At 46.0% G+C, this 22,009-nt stretch overlaps 1 protein-coding gene across 1 annotated transcript in view; it reads left to right on the top strand.

Annotated features, from left to right (window-relative positions):
• The first annotated feature begins 6,607 nt into the window (after window positions 1–6,607).
• The window catches only part of LOC146868883 (general transcription factor 3C polypeptide 4-like), a 51,482-nt gene continuing 36,080 nt past the window's right edge, over window positions 6,608–22,009 (top strand). The window contains exon 1 of the mRNA XM_085613913.1: window positions 6,608–6,972. Within this exon, the coding sequence (XP_085470039.1) occupies window positions 6,691–6,972 (282 nt within the window). The 5' untranslated portion in view covers window positions 6,608–6,690. The remainder of the gene's footprint in view (window positions 6,973–22,009) is intronic.

Below are 22,009 nucleotides of genomic sequence, written 5' to 3'. Positions count from 1 at the left end.
AATTCAGAAGGGGGAGCTGTCTGCCGGGCTGTGAGCGCTCAAGTCGGAGCGCATTAAGTCATCTGTCAGAAGTGTTGTTCACATAGTTGCAGGGAAAAGATTTCACCTTCAAGGAGACATAAACGCCGAAAGATTGAAGTAAGCACAGGCAGCGGTTTTTCTGTGTGGCTTATCTGAAACTCGATGACAGCGAATTTTGAGGAAAATTAATTTCCTGTGAGGAGAGAGAGACATTTATTTGCGTTGTGAACTGTGTCAGATGGAGAGTGGAAAAGAAAGGGAACAGTTTCTAATTAACGCGCTGACAGGAAGACGTTTGGTAAGGAAATCCTTACCCAGAGTTTGAGGCATCTTTACATTTGCGAGGCAAACTGTGGCTGAGTGCGACAGAATCTCTTCAGGAAAATCGTGGAGGCGCGCGTTGACAGTAACGCGCATGTGTGTGTGTGTATGAGCAGCTGTGTGAGGTGGATTTGATGGCAAGGACCAGCTGAAGGTCACACACACGTTCTACGGTTAGCACTGTGTATGGCGACAGTCTTCGGATTACTTAAGTCAAAAAGTGACAGCGCATTGATTAGCTGTCTGGATTCTGTTGGCATACGTAGACGAAGTAAGTTTCGGTCGCTGAGGAAAGAGAATCAGAAGGAGTGAGCCCCCCTTGTGGCTGCTGTGCGCATTACATACAAACTCGTATTTAGATAATAGTTGTTTTGTAGGTAACCAGTATAATAGAATCAACATGGCAGCTTCTTCAATAGTAATTCCGCCATCATTCATGGCCCAACCAGGACAACCTTCAATGCCTTGGGAGGAATGGATCGACCTGTTCGAAAATTACATCGTAGCTGTAGACGGCGTCGAGTTCTCTCCAGAGAGGAAAAAAGTGCTCCTAAAGGGTACCATAGGGAAGGAAGCACATCGCATCTTTAAATATTTACCACAGATGTTGGGTAATAACAATCAACCGGTGGAGGATGTGTTCTTGGAAGCAAAACAACACCTGGCGAAACGGTTTACTAAAGAGGAGAACGTCATGCTCTCAAGGTACCAGTTCTATACCAAGCCACAGAAGCAAGAGGAGACTATGGAGGAGTTTGTGTCAGCATTGAGAGAGTTGTCCATTAAGTGCAACTTTGGGCAAATGACAGAGGAACTTATTTGCGACCAATTCATTGTGCAGTGTCACAGCAGAAAAGCACAAGAGAGGTTGTGGGCAGCTAAAAACCCAACATTAAAAGATGCGCTGTCAATTGCAAAAGTGGTTGAAGAGTCTGATAGGTGTATTTTGGATATGAGCAAAAATGAATGCCATAACGGAGGAAGTCGCAGCTATTGGGCGGAAGGATCAGCCAATAAAGACAACGACAAATAAAACTAACGAGAAAATACAAAAGGGCAAGAAGCAAAAAGGTTGTACAAGATGTGGCAGTTTAGTAAACACAAGTGACTCTAAGTGGTGTTTCGCAAGCAAACAAGACTGCATCAAGTGCGGGCGCAGAGAGCACTATGCTAGGATGTGCAAGACGACAGAACGATCAAGGGTTGCTGAAGATCCAAGTTTAGATGGAGATGAAGATGAACGTGTATTGATGGTCCTACTTGGCAACGGCAGCGAAGGAAAAAGAAAACGCCCCAAAGCCGAATTCGACATTAAAGGAAAGCAAGTAGAACTGATGGTGGATTGTGGGTTTTTGTACACCATTGTGCCTAAATGGATGTGGAAAAAGTTGTGGCTCGAAGTCAACCTGGAACCTAGGGACACTGATCCTAGAGGATACCAAGGAGAGAGGATTGACGTTCTTGGCTTCCTCACTGCATCCATTATGTTTAAGTCAAGATGTATTGTTGGCAAAGTCTATGTTGCGTAGGATGGTCCTCCTATTCTCGGGTGGGGACATCAATTTGACTTGCACATAATCATAGATCTGCACTTGGAGGGGCAAGTACTGAGCTTGTCAGATATGTCTACAGATGAGGTCTTGAGAGAAATGGAATGTGTTTTCACTAAGGGTCTTGGTAAACTTAAGGGGTACACTCACAGAATTGTTTTGAAGAAAGGTACTACCCCTGTCAAGCACAAACTGAGAAGGGTGCCTATTGTAGTGCGGGAGGAGGTGAAACAATTGTTAGTTCAAATGCTTAAAGATGGTGTTATTGAACCGGAGGAAGCCACCAAATGGGTCTCTCCAGTGGTTATCAGTAAAAAAAGGTGATGGGAAGTTGAGGTTGTGTGTGGACTTGCGCAGTCTAAACCAGCATATCGTAACTGACACTTTTCCCCTTCCCAACATTAATGAATTGTTATTATTGATCGGAGGTGGTAAGTACTTTTCAAAACTAGATTTGAAGAGTGCTTACCAACAGATCAAACTTGATGAGGAGAGCAAAAATCTCACGTCTTTTATCACCCTGGAGGTAACCTTTCGGTTCAGGAGACTGCCATTTGGGCTGTCTTCCTGTCAAGAATTCCTGTCATGCGAGGGGAGGAAAACGGTAACCAGCAAAAACGGACTACATCTCCCAGGATGCTTAGCGGTTGAGAGGTTATGTAAACAGGAGAGCTGTTACATAACTCAAGGAAAACACGCCCTTATGTAAACAGGAGAGCTGTTACATAACTCAAGGAACACACGCCCTTATGTAAACAGGAGAGCTGTTACATAACTCAAGGAAAACACGCCCTTATGTAAACAGGAGAGCTGTTACATAACTCAAGGAAAACACGCCCTATAAAGGGAGGAACCGGGAGGTACAACGCTGTCGGATATTGTGTTTACACCGACGTACCTGCTTAGTGAAGAGCAGTGTTCCGGAGTGGTGCTCCAGTAAGGCAAGAACGGAGGTAGGTCGAGTCGTTACTCCCTGGGCCGTGTCTTGCCCCATCGTCACCTGTGAAGGACCTGGAAGCTCTACCGGATAACCATTGAGCTTCGCTTTTTGACTCGGCTGAGTCAAAGCGCAGTGGCGCTTTTGCTGGTTGGAGTCGTAACTCCCAGCCCGACCAGAGATACAGGGACTGCCAGCTGTAACGCACACCAGGAGGTGTTTGCCGCGTTACAGACTCGGAAGTCCACGGGATCGATCGAGCGGCTGCTCTCGGTTCAGTCTTCTTTGCTTGTGATTGGGGTAGCGGTGACGCATCACCAGGAGGTGACTCCGCGTCCCGGTGCAGTCTGAGGAAGAGGTTGAGCGGCTGCTCCCTTCAGGTAGAGACCCCGGCTGGGTGTTTCCCTGACTCCTCGATTCTCCCCAACACTCTTCGTGCCCCTCGCAGCCTACCGATTGGCATTGTCGGCCATTTCATTTCTGCCCTCTGTTGGCATACGCCGGGATCGGCGTATATGCAGAGGACGGTTAGGACCATCCGTGCTGTGGGCTGGTAACGTACTTAGCCTGGAGGATTCCAGTGACTATAACCTTTGTTTATTCCTTGTATTATTTTTGCCTTCATTAAAATAACTAAACCTTCACAAGTGGTTGCGTTCTCATTATCGTGTCTGTTAAACGATCCTGAGACGTTCAGGGCGTTACACTTCCGCAGCTAGCGTATTTCAATGTATCATGACAGAAGTGTTGCAGGGTGTCGAAAAAGTTAAATGTTTCTAGGAAGACATCCTCGTGTTCAGGGAGTCAATTGATCAACACAACAAATGTCTGAAAGAGGTCTTGGGTAGGTTGAGGGAGGCAGGCCTAACCCTAAGAAAAGAAAAATGTACGTTTTTGGTGGAAGAGATAGAGTACCTGGGTCATACCATCTCTAGGAACGGAGTTCGACCAAAAGTTGACTTTATTGAAGCAATACGTGATGCACCTGTTCCGAATGACAAAGACAAACAGTTCCTTTATGGGCTTAATTGAGTATTATGCAAAATGTTTAAATTTGTTTGCCACTAAGACTGAGGCCCTTAGAGCATTGTTAAAGAAGGGGTGTTCTTTTTCTTGGGGGGAGGAGCAGCAGGTTGCTTTTGAGCAAATCAAAAAAAACATTTGTGAAGCAGGTGTCTTGGCACCGTTCAACACCAAACTCACTACTTTTCTCACTGTAGATGCCAGTGCTTGTGGGCTGGGGGCTGTCTTGTCCCAAAACTTTAAGGGGCGGGAGAGAACAGTTGCATTCACATCAAGAACTTTGACAGAGAGTGAGTGTAAATATTCAGTAATAAAGCGGGAAGCTCTGGCTGCCGCATGGTTAGTGGAACATTTCAGGACTTTCTTGTGGGGTATTGCAGTCTGCAGCCGTACGGACCACAAGCCTTTAGTCAAAGTGCTGAGCCCAGGCGGTGCTGGAAAAGGGTCAGCAAGGTTAGCCAGACTGGCATCGTGCCTGGTACAAGGTGACTCACATACCTGGATGGAGAAACACACAAGCAGACTGTCTGTCCTGATTGTCTTTATGCAATGGTATTAGCGTGACTGAAAGCATTGTTTGGGAGCAGGAAGGAGCTGTGGCATCCTTGGGTGACGTAGCAGAATGTGTTGGAGGAGCGGTAACTGCGGAGGAGTGGAAGTTGGGTATGGAGCAAGATTCCACTTTTAAGGAGGTGGAGCGCATATTGATCAAGGGATGTAGAAGGGAAAGTACGGTGGGGTCCACTGTAAAAAATATTTGTGAAAATATTGGACGTGTTCAGCATGAGTGAGTCCAAAGTACTTATGAGGGACGACAAATTTGTACCACCATGTGCTGTCAGACGCAAGATAATAGGATTTGCTCACGAGGGCCATCTAGGCCAAATGTTGACCAAGAAACGTTGACGAAGAAATGTGTGAGAGAAAACTTCTGGTGGCCCTGTATGGATGAGGAAATCAATGAATGGGTGGTAAATTGTGAGGTGTGTGTCCAGAGCGAGAAGAGGCTCAAGACGGGTCCCAAGACCAACATTGGCTTTGAAGATCCAGGATTTTCATGAAGCACTGTTTACTTGGACTTCATAGGACCTATGCACGGCATAGATGAAAACCTTAAGAATGCGTTGGTTATGGTAGATGGGCACTCTTAGTGGCTCATCGTGCATTTCATGTCTGAGGTCACCACTCAGAGTACCATAGAAAAACTTAAAATGATCTTCCAAGGAGGGTCTTCCATGTGTCCTGGTCACGGATAATGGGACCCAACTGGTATCGAAAGAAATGAGAAATGTTCTCGACAAGTGTGGCATTACACACCATCGCACCAGTTTGTACAATCCACAGGCCAATGGGATGGTTGAGCGGGCCAATCGCCTGGTTAAAGGTACCATTTCCATGGCAGTCCACAGCCAGAAGAATGTGAGAAACATGGTGAATGAAATGGGGTGGGCGCTTCGTACGACTGTGCACAGTATAATTGGGGTTTCCCCTTTTGAGAAGATGCGTGGGCGGAAACCCGATACTAAACTTGTACCTGCATGGCTGATTTCACCCAGTTCACCCGTAGAGAGAGACACTGACCATAGCGCAAGAGCATCAGGTATCTGTATCGGTGACTTAGTTAAAATCAGACATGGCAGTACAGTCTGTGGCCTGTCAAAGTTTTTGGTGCCAATCAAGGTAAAACAAGTATTCCAGAACTATGTTGTCGTTGAGAATGGAAGCAAGTGGAACAAGCGTAAGGTCGCAAAGGAAGGGAGAATGCACAAAAAGTAGATGTGGTAATGTAAAAAGTTCTGACAATAGTGATAACGAGTTTTGGCTTTTGATTGATGTCGGAATTGAAGCCAATGGAGGGGGTGGAGGAGGACGAGGGCGTTTCTCTTGCGATGCCCACAACTTATTACCTGCTATCTCTTCTTCATCTGCAGGGCCTGAGTTCCCACGCCCCTGCCGTGACCACAGACCGCCTAGTTATTTGGCAGATTGTACTTACATGATTTCCTTTTCACCTCCTAAACCTGTTCCTGTTTTCCTTTCCTTCTCTCCTCTTCTAGGGTGAAGGGAGGGGGGTGTAGTGATGTCATATTTACCTTTTTGGACTCGGCTGCGTCCAGTCCCCTGATTCCGTTTGTTTAGAATGTTGGTGTGGCGCTGTTCCACGAGTGTCAGTTGGCGTTTGTTTGGCGTTAGTGGAACACGCTCGCATGTCGCTCTGAGGAACTGCCTTGTTCGTTAATAAACATCTGTTCCTGAAGCCTTCGGTGTCCGGTGTCATTACTACAGTTTTCATATATAACCCGAAAATTGAGATTGTAGTAGATTCTAGACAGAAGATGGTAACAGGTAAACTGCTGTATATCCAGTTAGGAACGAGGCAATGACCTTATTACAGCTCCAGTGGCCAGGCAGTGAACTTGAAATGTAGACCGGGGTATAACACCAAGGAAAATTTTTATTTTTCTCTCACTTTTGAAATTACTGAACCGGTTGTGCTTGACTAAAAACCAGAAACTGACCTCTCACAAGTAGTCGCTCACAGCAATATATTATATATTTTTTTGCCATGTCTGTTTGACCAGGTAATGAAGGACTCTTGTAAATCTTCGCACCACCAGCAGACTTGAAGCTCCGACTAACATACAAGAGTGGGCGTGACCCACGGCGGCCATGTTACTGAGGGTAACCTCGTCAGCCATCTTGGGAGAGGCGTCACTTTCTCTAACAGAGTTGTAAAGGCTGCCCTGACTTAAGATGGCTGTTGCGCGCACGGCTCGCCCATATTTGAAGGCGCGTTTGTCGCTCGTCGTGACGCCATGACGCCGGAACGGAGGGAAAATGTCAGCCACGGAGGAACCGGAGCCGATGCTTCCTGAGGAAGAGCCGGCGCCGAGCGCGGGGTTTCGCCTCAACCCCACGCGCCGGGAGCCGCCTGTGAAGCTGCAGCACCCCGCCTGCGGCCCTCAGCCGTTGCGCTGGTCCGAGGACCATCGCGTGTCGGTGTGCACGAGCCGCGGGGTCTCCGTGCTGGAGCAGATCTGCGACATCAATACTAGCTCCTCCGACCTGGTGCTGCACCGCACGGCCGTCCCCGCGCCGGAGCAGGCCTGCACGCTGAAGGTGAGCCCGGCACATGCTGCGCCGCCTTCCTACAGAACTGTCCGTAGCTGGTCGTGACGTGCACCGTTGGCATGGCTGTCTTCCTATTGGTCACTGATTTCACCACCGTTACGTCTACTTTCTCTTTAGTCTCTTCTGATGATGTGATCACATGTGTGATGATGTCTATGACACCCTTCCTTTAAGTTGATTAGTAACAGGTGATTGCATCAGCTAAAGAAAGCCGTTGCCATGGAGGTCTTTGTAGTGTTCAGTGTTAGCTCTGTCAAAAAGGCTGCTGCCTATTGTTTTTCTACGAATATCCAAAGAAAGTAAACGGGATAATTTTATCTTTCCTAGTTCGATGCAATTGTGTCCAGAACTGCAGGTTTCCCTAAAAATGTATAGGATAACACAAGTGTTTTGTTAAGGTAACCCTCATCCACCAAAAGGTCCCTTGGTGGCATGTTTAATCATTGGGTTCTTCCCGGGACGGGGCATGCTGCGACTGACAAAGATGTGGGAGCTCTTATTAGTGAGATGATGCTGTGTGTAATGTGAGAGTGGAAGGGTCAGAGTGAATATAGTGAGATTTAAAAAATGCCTGGCTGTGTGGAAACTAAAATTTTAATACTCCCTATAGCTGGTATTAGTAAAAATGAGGAGTGGAGGATGTATGCTGTAATGAGCTACTACCTCCTTAGTCTACATGTTTCAACAGAGTGTCAATTTATCGGAAATTTAACTACATTTTGTAGTTGTTTGTCGTCTTAAGGAAGTGTGAATGAAATGTAGATTTTTATGGAATTTGTAGATATGCTTGTGATTTTAAGGTATTATATATATATATATATATATATATATATATATATATATATATATATATATATATATATATATATATTATTCGATCATATTCATTCATCAGTGCTAATTGTCCAGCCCGAAGCCATAACTTTTTTCCAGTGGTCTCCAATGATGTATTGTCAAGGCTGCCTTTCTTCTGCTTAATACTTTTTGATGTGATTCCTTACTGGTTATTGTAGGAAGGTGGAATCTGACTATATGGTTGCCCCCACTTTTTTCCTGGTGTTTGAATGGTTTTTGACTAGTCTGGCTGGGATCCTGCTATCCATGACCCCAGCCTATCTGCTTACTCCCTTAAATGATTGGTGTGCATATTAGATGCACTAGTGACTGGATACTGTGGTACCTTATGAGCCCCTAGTATATGGTACCTAGGGCACTGGTACTTCACAGGCCTACCAGGGGCTGCAGCATGTATTATGCCACCCCTGGGAAGCATTCTCAATCTGACACCACAGGCCTGCTACTGCAGCCTGTGTGAGGTAGTGTTAGCACTCCTCACTGAGGTATAGGTTTTTATATCTCCCCATACACACACACACACATATAAACCTATCAGTCACCCCTCTAGCAGGCCCTAACAATCCTGAGGGCAGGGTGCTTGGTTTACTATGTGAGGGGGTGCTTCTGCATGAGCATAACCCCTCTGCAGCTGGCAGTCTATTCTCTGCTGCTGTTTGTGGATGCGGTTAAACCATATACTCTTAAGTGCATTATAACCTCGCGGTAAATGCTAACTTTGGAATGACTGCATCAAAACATGTTGTGTTTGGTGTCAAACAACTTGGAATCATACCCCCACACCAGTAACTGGTGTGGGAGTATGATCCCACCCTTCTAGTGGGGACGACATGTACCCACTGTACTAAACGGTAGAATCTCATAGAGCCCTGGCATCACAAAATGGATGTGTATCACACTAAAGGGTTCGAACGGTGGAGTAAAATAAAGCATCAAGCATCACTAACTCCAAATGAATGTATCTCACTAAAAGTGATGAAATGCTACTGTCCTAAAAGACAAAGTCAGTGTGTGTAAACAAGGGAGGAAAAAGAAATCTTTTCTTTTAAAGACGAGAACCCTCACTCACCCGAGGGTGACATGCTTCATCATTGGGTCCCCTCTTGCACACTGCAACCGCAAGGTATACAGTGTGGGCTACAGCTCTCAAAAAAGAATAAGAGAGGAGCGTGAGGTGTTTTAATGAGGATACCAAAGTTGGCAGGGGGAGTAAGGGGCAGAGTGTGAATTTAAACAAAATGTGAGTAAATACAACTAGCTACAGGGTAACAAACTTTAATTTAATGATAGTTCCCATCAGCTAGAGTAAAATGAGGTGATTTAGGATTGAAATAATATCCTAGTTATTGGTGGTCGACATGTTTCTGCCAGGTGACTACTTGTTCGCGGCATTCATCAGGACCTCTCAATATTATCACTCTGCTCGTAGGACAAAAATTAATAAATTACAGACCATACTCATTGGTAAGGTGTTTATGACAACAGAACCAGCTGCAGTCCGGTCCAGTGTCTCTATGGGTAATGTTAATTTACCTCTACCTTTCGAAGAATGATGCTACAGAGCACAGATTACTTGAGTTAATCTGTGTCTTCCTATTCAGAGCACCAACCGATGGATGCCACCAGCACAGACACTGGGCTGCCCTCCTGCTGCTGACCAAAACTCTCAGTGGAGGAAGCCCAACAAAAGGTATCCTGTCACAGGGAGGTGTCACCACCTCCCAGTCAGGATTTAGTGTATTGGAGCTGGGTGGGTGCACTCTTAGAGTGCTTTGAAGTCTTGCACTGGGGAGCAGTAGGCTCCTCTGTGCATATGCCAGCTCACACCGGTTCAGGGGCTACCTGCCCCTGCTCTGGTGTGAAACTGGACAAAGGGAAGTGGGTGTAACCACCCACTACCCTGACCCTCCTAGAGGAGTGGTCATAGAGCTAGTCCCTCCCCTATCTTCACTATAAGATACCAAGCATTGCCAATGCAATTCAGATTAACCCTGAACGACGCTCTACAAAGAAGAATCCTGGCCCTTCGACATTCCACTATCTCTGGAAGACTGAAGAATCTCCCTTGGAGTCGAGGAGTGACTCCCCTGCTTGGCAGGCACCAGTAACTTTGATCAACGGTTGCAAACTTCACCGCTCCCGCCGGAGTCCGAAGTCCCTGCGTCCCCTGAAGCGGATTTCCTGACCTCTCGACGGCCATTTTGAGTCCCCAGCAAAGCTGTGGCATCTGGACCCCACGAGTGACGAGGAACAGCAATACCAGGGAACCGTGCACTGATTTCGAGTGCAAACCCTAAACAACGTTCTACGAACTTCTGCTTTGGACCATCTGTAGTCCAAGTCCCTAGCAGGTCTGGTACCGAAAATCAGCGGACTACCCTGTTCCGAGTGACCGTGGGCTCCTGTGGAACTTTTCCTGCAAAGGCGTCTTCGCGGTTGCTTGCCTGTTGGCTAGTGACTCACCCGAAGACTTTCTCATCGACTTCAAGGGCTCTCCTGGTTGCTCCGGGCCTGCCCTCACTTACCCTCGCTGGGTAAGTCCATCAGACCTTGCTGGTCTGCATCATCGTCAATCCTCACTCCACACGAGACTTGCAGTTGCCAAGGTTCGTTGGCTTCAATCCGGTTGCCGACACAGTCATCAGCTGCAGACGTCGTGGGACCCTCCGAATCTAGCTGCTGGTCATCGTCGATCTCTCCTGGACCTCGTGAGCGAAGAGACAAATCGCCATCGACGACCTGAAGCAACGTGACATCAGTGGTCATCCATTCTGCTGGCCACCGGTCACTGGCAAGTGACTTTGAACTCTGTCCCCTCAATTTTCAGGTCCTCTTCAACTTCAATCCATCTTCGGCCGTTTCATTTTGCAAGTAGTTTGTTAACCCATTTTTTTAGTATATGGTCTGGTACGCCCCTAGGGCTACAGACATATTTGTGCTTAATTTATTGAGAAGTGTTGACATTTGAATGTGTATCTGGGTTCTAATCTCATAAAGAGATTAGTAGAGTGTATCTAAGAATATATATATATATATATATAATACCTACTGGCGGTCGCCAGTAGGTAGTTATAGTTAGGACCCTGTTTCCATAGGAAATCCGCAACATTCTATTTGGAATAACTTTGGCGCCGGTCGATGAATCCTCGCAAAATTTTCAAAATAGGTGGGGCGCTCCGCTCCGCTCCTACCCTGAAAGTCTCGGGGGGATTCGTCAAGCGGGGGCTGAGAAAAAAGGGGGGTCCCAAAACGCGTTTTTCCCATGCATTTTTCCATAGGACCTTTAGACACAGCTACAGCCCGAACGGCTGAACAGAGTTACTTGAAATTTGGCAGAGAGGTAGTCCTCAGGTCAAGGAAGTGCCTTTTGTAGGTCTGGTGTAAATCTGTTCAGTAGTTCCTGAGAAAATAGCATTTAAATCAATATATATATCTGTGGCAGCTTACGGTGCGCTTACCGTGCGCTTACGGTAAGCTTACCGTACGGTGACGTGCGCGAGCGCGATTCTGATTGGCTGTTAGATCTTAGTAAACATTCGAATCGGTCGAAACCAGGAAGCGGCGGCCGCCATTTTCTCTCTCGCACTCAGACGGGGGGAGGCAAAACAAAGGGAAAAAACATATAAAGGAGCTTTATAGACTGCTCCTAACCACCTAGATTTGAAGTAGGTGTCCTGAAAGAACCCCTAATGCAAAAAAGTCAATATTTTTTTTTTTAGAAAAAATCGGCGATTACGCTTACCGCACGCGTACGGTACAAAAGTGTTTAAAAACAAAAATTAACAATACTCTCCCCACCCCGTGTACAAATGGTGCATGAAGGGCATCATTTGTGCATGGCATATTAACACCAATGGGAATGTAAATGTTTAAAAAAAAAAAAATAATACTCTCCCCACCCCGTGTGCAAATGGTGTCCGAAGTGCACCATTTGTGCATGGCATACTTATGTAATGAAAATGTAAAAGTTTACCTTGCACAACGAAGCGCGTAATATGCCCTCCATGTGCGCACGGTGCGCGAAGCGCATCGTGCGTACATGGCCCATCCAGCGTAACGTGGGCACGCGGTGCGCATAGCGCACGGTGCGCGCACGGAACGAACTGCGTTAAGTGGGCGCACACGCCACGAATGGCGTAAAGTAACTTAGCATTTAAAAAACCGTACAAATTCACTGAAAAAACCATAGGTTTCACACACGTTATAGTTAGGAATTAGCATTTAAAAAACCTTGCAAATTCACTGAAAAAACCATAGGTTTCACACATGTTATAGTTAGCTGGAAATTTTACTGATAAAAAAACCTATGAAATTCCCCCGTTATAGTTAGTGCAGGCAACTATAACTCACGCGACCGCAATCCTCTGCTGATGACATATGTGTCTTTATGAAAAAAAAATAATTGTAATATATGTATAGCTAAAATTTAATGGAAGAAGACATGGGCAAATAAGTGTCTAAATACAGTATTAGCATCAGCAGAGGATTGCGGTCGCGTGAGTTATAGTTGCCTGCACTAACTATAACGGGGGAATTTCATAGGTTTTTTATCAGTAAAATTTCCAGCTAACTATAACATGTGTGAAACCTATGGTTTTTTCAGTGAATATATATATATATATATATATATATATATATATATATATATATATATATATATATATATATATATATATATATATATATATAATATAATATATATTATACCTGTGTGGTGTCCTTTTCATTTAGTAATTCAAGAGATTATAAGGTAAAACAAGCTGCTTTACATTCCTCAGAGACTTAGCCTGAAGGCTGCTCTCCACAGCTACCACTAGGATAGGTTTAAGACAACCTTTTAAAGAAAGCTATCTACCACAAGAGTCGAATTGGACTGGTGCGAGGTGGCCACTATAACTAGTGACCAGCATATGCCAGGCCAACTTCTCACAGTTATGGTAGTAGACTTACATCTGTGACAGTTGTGGATGTCCTCACCTATTGATATTGTTGCCTTCCTATTAGTTGCAAATCGTTATCCCATCAATAATTTTGATGGCCAGGCTTACTGTTTTGTCGTATTGCTGTTGTCATCAGTTAAAGGAAAGTTTTATGAATGTCTCCCAACTTTCCCTAGTGATCGTTTGCTGGTCCATTGATTGGTGTCTAGTGAGATCAACATTGTCAAGACGGCCCTAGTCCCTAATGTTTTTCACCTTTTGTGTTTACTTCCTTCTGAGCTGTCCATATTAGTGTGTGGGGTGATGTATAGTCTTTTTTAACTTTGTACTGAGCCAAGGTGGCCTACGTAATGCTTCTAAACATAGTGTCCATCTTGGACAGTAAAACTGTATACTGGGAGAGTACCATTCAAAGATATCTGCCTTATGTAGAAGGAGTATCTGCACAGGGTGCAGCACACTGCAAACTAAATAAGCAGCATGCATGCAGACAGCCCTTTAGAACTGTCTGGGGAGCTTCAGGTTCCTCTGAAACAAATGGAGAAGGAAACCAATTTAAGTGGGCCTGCAAAAGGAGAAATATGGAAAACTTAATGATCGACTAGCATCCCAGACTCTAAAGCGCACACTTTATAAAAAAAAAAAAAAAAAACTGACGCATGAGCTCTGTACAAATGCCATTACTCAGAGGGCAATAGAGCCAATGGTAGAAATGAGTGGGCCAATGCAGTAAGGAGGATATGATTGACACTCAAACAGGTAGAAGAGGGCTGACCCAATAACTAATTTATGTAGTTTATTTTTTATTATAAGGACCTAGCAGGTCCCTCTGAGATTGTCTAGCAAGGATTATCACAGTGTAGATATTCTACTATCAGGATTTGCCAAAAGAAATAAACACAAAATTCATTGTTTAACACAGTAATTCCATGTTAGAAAATGTCTTTCTACAGGTATAAACAGTGTAGTATCAATCTACACTTAACGTCCTATTCGCTATTTTTTAATGTATGGGTTGCACAATAAATTAGCCCGACCTACTGCCTCGAGTAATTTTTCATAATTAAAAGAATGTTCCTACGGCGTCTAACATAACATTCTACACCAACTACAATGATCTAAGATTCCATGTAACAAAATATCTGTGTACAAGCTTTAACACAATGTAAAGACAATCTTACTGTAAAGGCTTATTGGCTGTAACATGCTTACAGCCTCTTATAACTTTATATAATGAACAGATCAGGCTTATAGCCTTAATGGCTCTTCATAACAAACTCAGTCCTGCTGTGTTGGACATGAGCTTTTCTACACAGCAAAACAGAGCAATGCAAGCACCTTTTTCAGTGCAAGCACCGCTTCAGTGCAGCCAGAATCAGTGCTCAAGGAAATTCATTTAGGTTTGGAGCTAATGCTCCTCTCATTAGTGCTTCTTAAAAGTACTTTTTTGTTGATTACCTAACATCTGGCAACAGCTGCGCTTGCAGGACATCAAGTGCACTGCAACCCATTCAAAGATGGCTGCCAAATGAAAGTCAGAAGCGGTTTATGGGGGTGCCTCATTACAGACTAGAGTAAGTAAACCTCAAGAAATGGAACATGGTCCACCAATGCTTGGTGAGGTGAGTGTGTTTGGTAGAGAAAAGATGAGGGCATTAAGGAAAGGAAGTGATGCTGCAAGCAACAGGGAAGGGACGCAAGTGTTGTGGGGCAAGAGTGAAAAGTGTGGAGAAAGGAGGAGAGCCACAGTAAGAGATATGGAGGGGAATCCTGGGAAACATCACTAGACATGCTCTGACCCATGTTTGGAAGGATCTGGGAAGAGGAAAAGATGCCATCAGACTGGAAAGAGGAAGATCGCAAGGTCCCCATGAAAGGTGACCTGAGTAACTGCCCAGTTTAGAGAGAACTCTTCTGTCAACCCCAGGCAAAGTGTTTAACAGCGTCATCTTGAACAGAATGAAGGAACAAGTCCAAGCTCAGTTGCGAGACCAGCAAGCTGGCTTCCACAAAGATAGATCAGATTGCAACACTGCACATCATTGAACAGTCCGTCCACTTCGAATGAGAAGGCATTCGCCAGCGTGGAGAGACCCTTTGGAAATGCCTGCCACCATGGTATGCCAGATAAAGTTGTAAGACTTGTCAAGAACTCTTATGAGGGAATCCCCTGTAAGATGGTCTGTGGAGAACAACTCACTGAGGTTTTCCACGTGAGGACCGGAGTCTGCCAGGGTTGTTTGCTCTCACCTTTTTGGGTCGAGACTAGAGGCAGCGCACATGCGCTGCTTTGCGAGGCATGCAGTAATCCATCTGTGATGTTAGACCACACCCACCACTTTCTGTTTTTCTTTGTGTGCCTTTCTGTAGTCTTTCGCTTTTACTGGTGGAAAGCTGCTCTTTGTCCCGCCTTTGGGTGTGGTTTCAATTTTGAGGCGACTGCCCTTGTTAAAAGTGCCATTACACTTGAATTCCTTTATCGTTTGTTTGGGCACTCTTTAATTTGCATGTAATGGGCCCCGCCGACACTTGGTTGCCCGTGGCCGCCCTAGTTTCCCTTTAAGCATATCTACGCTATGCCCCTATTTGTCAGCATGACCCGATGTCATGTTGCCATTGCTCCAGCCCCCTCGCGTTTTCATGTTCAGAACCTCCCTGGTAAGTGTTCGGAGCGCTTCGGTTGTGTTAAAGGCGCTCCATTCACAGCCCAATACTGTTTGTCCCATGGATGGAGGAACACAACCATCTTGATTCCTTCCTGTTTCTGTATCTTTTACAGTGCTCCGCGCCGTAAATGGTCCGCATGAGCCTGGTGTGCTGCTGGCAGAGTGCAGTGCACGCGCGCGCACACACACTGTGTGCTGTCTGACCACAGTGACCTGCTGAAGCATTGCAAACTATTATTATTAATAAACAATCTTGTGAATGAATGAGTGGCGGCCAAATTAAACTTTCGTTTCCATGTTTCGCCGCCGCTAGAGTGTGCGGCTTAGGTTCACGTGGAGCCTAATTGGCAATGCACTGTGAATGTAAACAAGCTATACAGGGTGGTTGCCGCGCATGACTGGCACCCTGCATAATGTTTTTTTTTTTTTAATTTAATTTTTTTATCCTGCCCGCCCCCCTCCAAGGCACCGTTGCTGTTAAAGACGGGTCTGCCTGAAAACAACAGTTACATGCAGGGTGTCCTCACAGAAAACTGCTGCCAGCCAGAGCGAAACACTTGAGGAGAGCTGCCTGTAGCTCGCCTTGTTCTCTAAGACCGCTTTACACAGCAGCTGTAGTCCATCACCCTCCTCTCCAGCTGAAGCCACAAGACACGCCACTGCCCAAGACTGTCAATAAAGCTCTCTATCTTGTGAAGCGCTGCTGCTCCGCTACATTGAGACGCACTCCAGGCACCTGTGGAATGGCAGCACTGAGGTGATCCATGCATTCTGCCTGTGTTTGACACATTTCCGAGAGAAAATTAGCGGCCATTAGTTAAGTATCTGCAAAGGCCTGGAGGTGACTGATACGAAATGTGTAGAAAAAAATCTTATTTATTCGTTTGTAGCGTGAAATTTCTGTATTTGTTTACATTGAGTATTAGGAAATGTCAGCTCTAGCGCATTATTAAAAGTGCTTTTTAGGTTGAGCCGCGCGCATGCGCTGCCCTGCTCGACTTTATGTAAGGGCTTTCAGAAATCTGCCGCATGCACTCGCTCCCGCGTGTGTTTGTCGTTTTGCCCCAGGCTATTGGCCTTTGTGTGCGTATTTTTAACAAAGACGGCACGCAATTGGCCAAAGCCACTTTTTGTCCCACCCACGGCCTAATGCTTGCTGTTACGCGCAGCAGCATATGTTTCCAGTTATCGTGCCCAGACGCTGGTGCGATAATTGGAAACATATGCTGCTGCTAGCAACCGCGCTTGCACACCAGCAGCTCCTGCATCTCAGGGGCGACATGTGTAAATTCGAGCCGTGGTGCTTGCTCTCAAAATAACATTCAGGCGGCACACTGTACTAAGCACAGATTTTTATCTTATGTGTTTTTAAACTGCACCCTTAATTACACCGGCCGCGCCCCTTTGAGAGACAACCGCCACCCCCACACACACACACAATTTATTTTTTTTATTCCCTGGAAACCAGCTCACTTTCTGGTCGGATTCTAAAAGGGAAGAAGGGATCCGAGGCCAATTTGGTCACAGAAGGTAGATGGATAAGGAAAAGTCTCTAAAGTAAGTGTCCCTTATCAGTGCTGGGTGGGGAGTCTCTCCTTTAGACTTTAGTGCCCTCACACACCCTTGCGGGTGTCATGCTTCATCATCAGGCGTTGCTCCTCATGGGGGTGGCGCTGCAGTCCCCCACTGGCCCCGCGAGAGGGCTCTTTGTCGGAGATCTTTTGAGGAGACGCCGCAGTTGTGCATGCGGGTGTGTGGGCCTAAAAGAGGGAGTGTGGTATTTTAAAATTACACACCGGTGCCGTAAGGATAGTTTTATTCATGGGTAAGATAAAATTGGTACAGGGGCAAGGGGCAACCCTCTATTAATAGATGGCATAGAAGACGGGGTATTACTCCGCTGCTCCTAGTGCCCGTGTGTGAAAGTGTACGTGCTGGTCAACATGTTTCGCGCCGTGGTTGGGTCCCTAGTGGATCCCCTCGCGCTTCATCAGGACCATGTATGTGAAAAATAGAAATGTGAAAGGAAAAGAGAAGGATGCTCTTTGTTCCTAAAATACCTCTTATTCAGGTGCGTTTTCCGCTATGGGGGACACGGTTATTGTGTCCCAGCCTAGTACCTGTGGGAAGAGAAGGGAGACAACAGACAAAGAACAAACATGTAGAGACTTTGTGTCAGAAACGTCAAATGCTAGACAATCAAAAGACATCTGAAGGAGATACCTCTAAATGCTTGTGAGTGCATGCTGGTTGACGGATGGATCAAGATGTTCCAACCTGAATGATTGAAGACTTTGGCATGCACTCGTATATGATGGTGCTAGTAATTACATAACACCATGCGTTTTGTAGTACACATTGGTCAAACAAACAAAAGTGTATACTTGTAGTGAAGAGTGCAATTGAAGAAAAGGGCTCTCGTATCATACCGTGGTGACCACCCGAGTGATGTGCTCCCACAGCACGGATATGTTGGTAAGCGTTACGTGTGGGATAAGCCAAAGTGCAGCAGTGGAGAAAATCAATAACACCACTCCCGATTGGGGTACGCTGGTCGGGTTGTTATACAAGGAGGTAATATCATGCACAATAATCGGAAGACGAAAAAGTAGTCCGAGTAAAAGTTTACCCCTAACGAGAAGGAAAAGTGCCTCCTTGCAAGTCCTAGCGGCGGTGCGGGGGAATCACTGAAAACAGAAAAAAATGTTATCGGTATGGATTCCTTGCAGTGACATACCTCTGTCAGCAGCCTGTCAATGTAAAGCAGCAGAGTAATACTCTCATAGTTGACCCCTCGTTGAAGCCTATTCACCTGCCCTGCCGTGTAGAGGACTCCGGAGTGACGGTAGATGGACTGACTCTGGTATTTTACTGGTTAAAAGCGGAAGTAAACCGGGGGGCAGAGAAAGGAGTGTCTCTGGTGCGAGAGGGGCACGGCCCGGAAGTATTCAAAATTGTGCGGAATACTGGAAAACCATGACAGATAAATAAATAAAAAATAAATGTTGCATAGTGTACTGACAGGGAAAATGTAGTTGCAGCGCTAATTCCAGGAAATTGATTGGAAGCAATTATGTGCGCTGCTGGGTGTACAGTGAAGTTGAATGTAATCCCAGATTGGCTGAATGTGAATTGCGAATGTGGTTTCTTCATAGTTGCCCTGATAGGTGGTGCGGGCAGTTAGAATAGTATGGGATGACATGTAAGTGGCTTATGTCTCAGAGTTGGGTCAGAGTGCTCACAGGCAAGTGCAGGCTCCCAGTGCCTGTACGGGTGACTGGGAGTGGCATGTCTGAATGATTGTATCGGAGAGAGGTGAGACAATGGAGACCATTGTGTCTCTGTGCTAAGTCAGTACGTAAGGACGCAGAAGGTGCAGACTCCTAATTGTATTCACCTAAACGAAGGTCGAGTGTTATCAAAACTGAAGAATAACACTATCATGTTTGCCTTTTGTTTGTGGAATATTTGGTTCATGTATAATTATAAACTAGGAGGGGCCGCGTTAAGGTGGGAATATATTGAATCTGGTACTGCTGGGTCAGATGTACCTATGTGACCAATTCAGACCACGGTATATTGGCGTTGAGCCCACGTGTGTTGCTCTTCAGACGAAATACCCAGCGTTGTTCTGGTCTGAACAGGGTGGTCGCAGTCCAGTTCTATGATGGTCCATTTAAGATCATTAGTGGTATGGTTCATTTCAAGGAAATGGTTCTGTAGTTTCGTGTTAGTTCTCTTACACCGTACTGTGTTTTTGTGTTCCCCTATGCGCAGTTTGATGGGTCTAGTTGTCATGCCCACGTATTTCATATTGCATGGGCATATGATTAGATACACACAATTATTGGTGTTGCAGTTGGTGTGGCGCTTTTGTATCCATGGTCTTGTTAATCCTAGATCTAAACTTTTGGATGAGACCATTAGTGGGCAAATGGAGCATGATCCAGAGGGGAAGTGTCCTTCGACCGGTGGTAGGGACCATAGTGTGGGTTGGGAACTAACACTGTGTTTTGGTCGTGTATGGACAAGCAGGTCCTTGAAATTCTGTGTCCTTTTAAAGGCAAAAAGGGGGTCTGGTCCCGGTTTGAATGACCCGGTTGTTAAAATACCCCAGTGTTTTTAGATTGTTTTTTGAATCCTGTTGGAGTTGGGCGTGAATGTTGGCACACAGGTGAGGGCATTATTCTCCGGTTTCTCTTTCACTTACAACAGGGCTTCTCTGTGGTAGTTCCTTGCTCGTTTTTGTGCAGAATAATGCCCTTACCTGAATACCGGTTTTCCCACTCCAAAATGGCGGCCACGCTCTGCAGACGTGCCGACTTCCGGGCCGTGCCCCTCTCGCACCCGAGACACTCCTTTCTCCGCCCCCGGTTTACTTCCACTTTTAACTAGTAAAATACCGCAGTCAGTCCATCTACCGTCACTCCGGAGTCCTCTACACGGCAGAGCAGGTGAATAGGCTTCAACGCGGGGTCAACTACGAGAGTATTGCTCCACTGCTTTACATCGACAGGCTGCTGACAGGTATGTCACTGCGAGGAATCCTTACCGATAGCATTTTTTTCTGTTTTCAGTGATTCCCCCGCACCGCCGCTAGGACTTGCGAGGAGGCACTTTTCCTTCTCGTTAGGGGTAAACTTTTACTCAGACTACTTTTTCGTCTTCCGATTATTGTGCATGATATTACCTCCTTGTATAACAACCCGACCAGCGTACCCCAATCGGGAGTGGTGTTATTGATTTTCTTCACTGCTGCACTTTGGCTTATCCCACACGTAACGCTTACCAACATATCCGTGCTGTGGGAGCACATCACTCGGGTGGCCACCACGGTAGGATACGAGAGCCCTTTTCTTCAATTGCACTCTTCACTATAAGTATACACTTTTGTTTGTTTGACCAATGTGTACTACAAAACGCATGGTGTTATGTAGTTAATAGCACCATCATATACGAGTGCATGCCAAAGTCTTCAATCATTCAGGTTGGAACATCTTGATCCATCCGTCAACCAGCATGCACTCACAAGCATTTAGAGGTATCTCCTTCAGAGGTCTTTTGATTGTCTAGCGTTTATTGACATTTCTGACAGTCTCTACATGTTTGTTCTTTGTCTGTTGTCTCCCTTCTCTTACCACAGGTACTAGGCTGGGACACAATAACAGTGTCCCCATAGCGTAAAACGCACAAACGCACCTGAATTTTAGGACCAAAGTGTCCTTCTCTTTTCCTTTCCCATATCTATTTTTCACATATATGGTCCTGACGAAGCGCGAGGGGATCCACTAGGGACCCAACCACGGCGCGAAACATGTTGACCAGCACGTACACTTTCACACACTGGCACTAGGAGCAGCGGAGTAATACCCCGTCCTCTATGCCATCTATTAATACAGGGTTGCCCCTTGCGCCTGTACCAATTTTATCTTGCCCCCGGACCCACGAATAAAAATATCCCTACGGCACCGGTGGGTAATTTTAAAACTCCACACTCCCTCTTTTAGGCCCACACACCCACATGCACAACTGCGGCGTCTCCTCAAAAGATCTGACAGAGCCCTCTTGCGGGGCCAGTGGGGGACTGCAGCGCCACCCCCACAAGGAGCAACGCCCGATGGTGAAGCATGACACCCGCAAGGGTGTGTGAGGGCTCTAAAGTCTAAAGGAGAGACTCCCCGCCCAGCACTGATAAGGGAAACTTACTTGAGAGACTCTTCCTTCTCCGTCTACCTTCTGTGACCAAATTGGCCTCTGATCCCTTCTTCCTTTTGAGGAACAGTTACCACAACGTGATTTAATGATATTTCTTGGGAGTATTGGTACTGGACCTAGTCTTTCTAAACTCTCTCCCAGTCCCCCCCCCCCCCCCCCCCCCCCTTCCAGTTTTATACAGATTCTAAAAGGTTCAATAAGGCGGGCCCCTTCAATTACAACAAAACATCAAACTACTGACAGCAACGAATGTGGTGGACACCAAAAACTAAACTGCACTGCCTCCTGAGTGACAGGCGAGTGCCTCATCCAGTCGGCCCCGAAGGATAAATGCAGAGCAGGCCACGTTGGACGTATACTCGTGTCCCACAGCTTTGGCACACATCTGTGCTGCCGGCAGTCAACCAGCCGTGCTCTCTTAGTATGCGCCTGGACCCATACAAGTTGAACATTACAATCCGTGTCCACGCCTGAGAACCCCACTGAGAACAGTCGTCTGACGCAGGTAAATTTAAGTATCCACAGCTGAACAGAACTCTGAGGAAGCTCACTTCATGGAGGAAGTGAAGATTGCTGTCAAATGCACTAGTCTCGTGAGCTTGGAAGGAGGAAAGCATAATGGGCCGGCCTCAGTTTCTTGCCAGCGAGAAATTCATGTCTTGTACCCGTTTGAGCAAAAAAAAAAATGTCACTGACTGGACCCAGCCCTGAAGACCTTTCAGAAACACCATCCTAAAGAGTTTGACATGGGTAAAATAGCTCCTTCGTCTTTAAGCACTGTTGTCAGATGTGTGTGTGACGTGACTACAATTCGTACATAATAACCTAATGTTTCACCTGTATGTGTCT

This window comes from Triturus cristatus, chromosome 1_2 (assembly GCF_964204655.1).
Source record: "Triturus cristatus chromosome 1_2, aTriCri1.1, whole genome shotgun sequence".
Classification (NCBI taxonomy): domain Eukaryota; kingdom Metazoa; phylum Chordata; class Amphibia; order Caudata; family Salamandridae; genus Triturus; species Triturus cristatus.
This window is presented reverse-complemented; position numbering and strand designations above follow the sequence as displayed.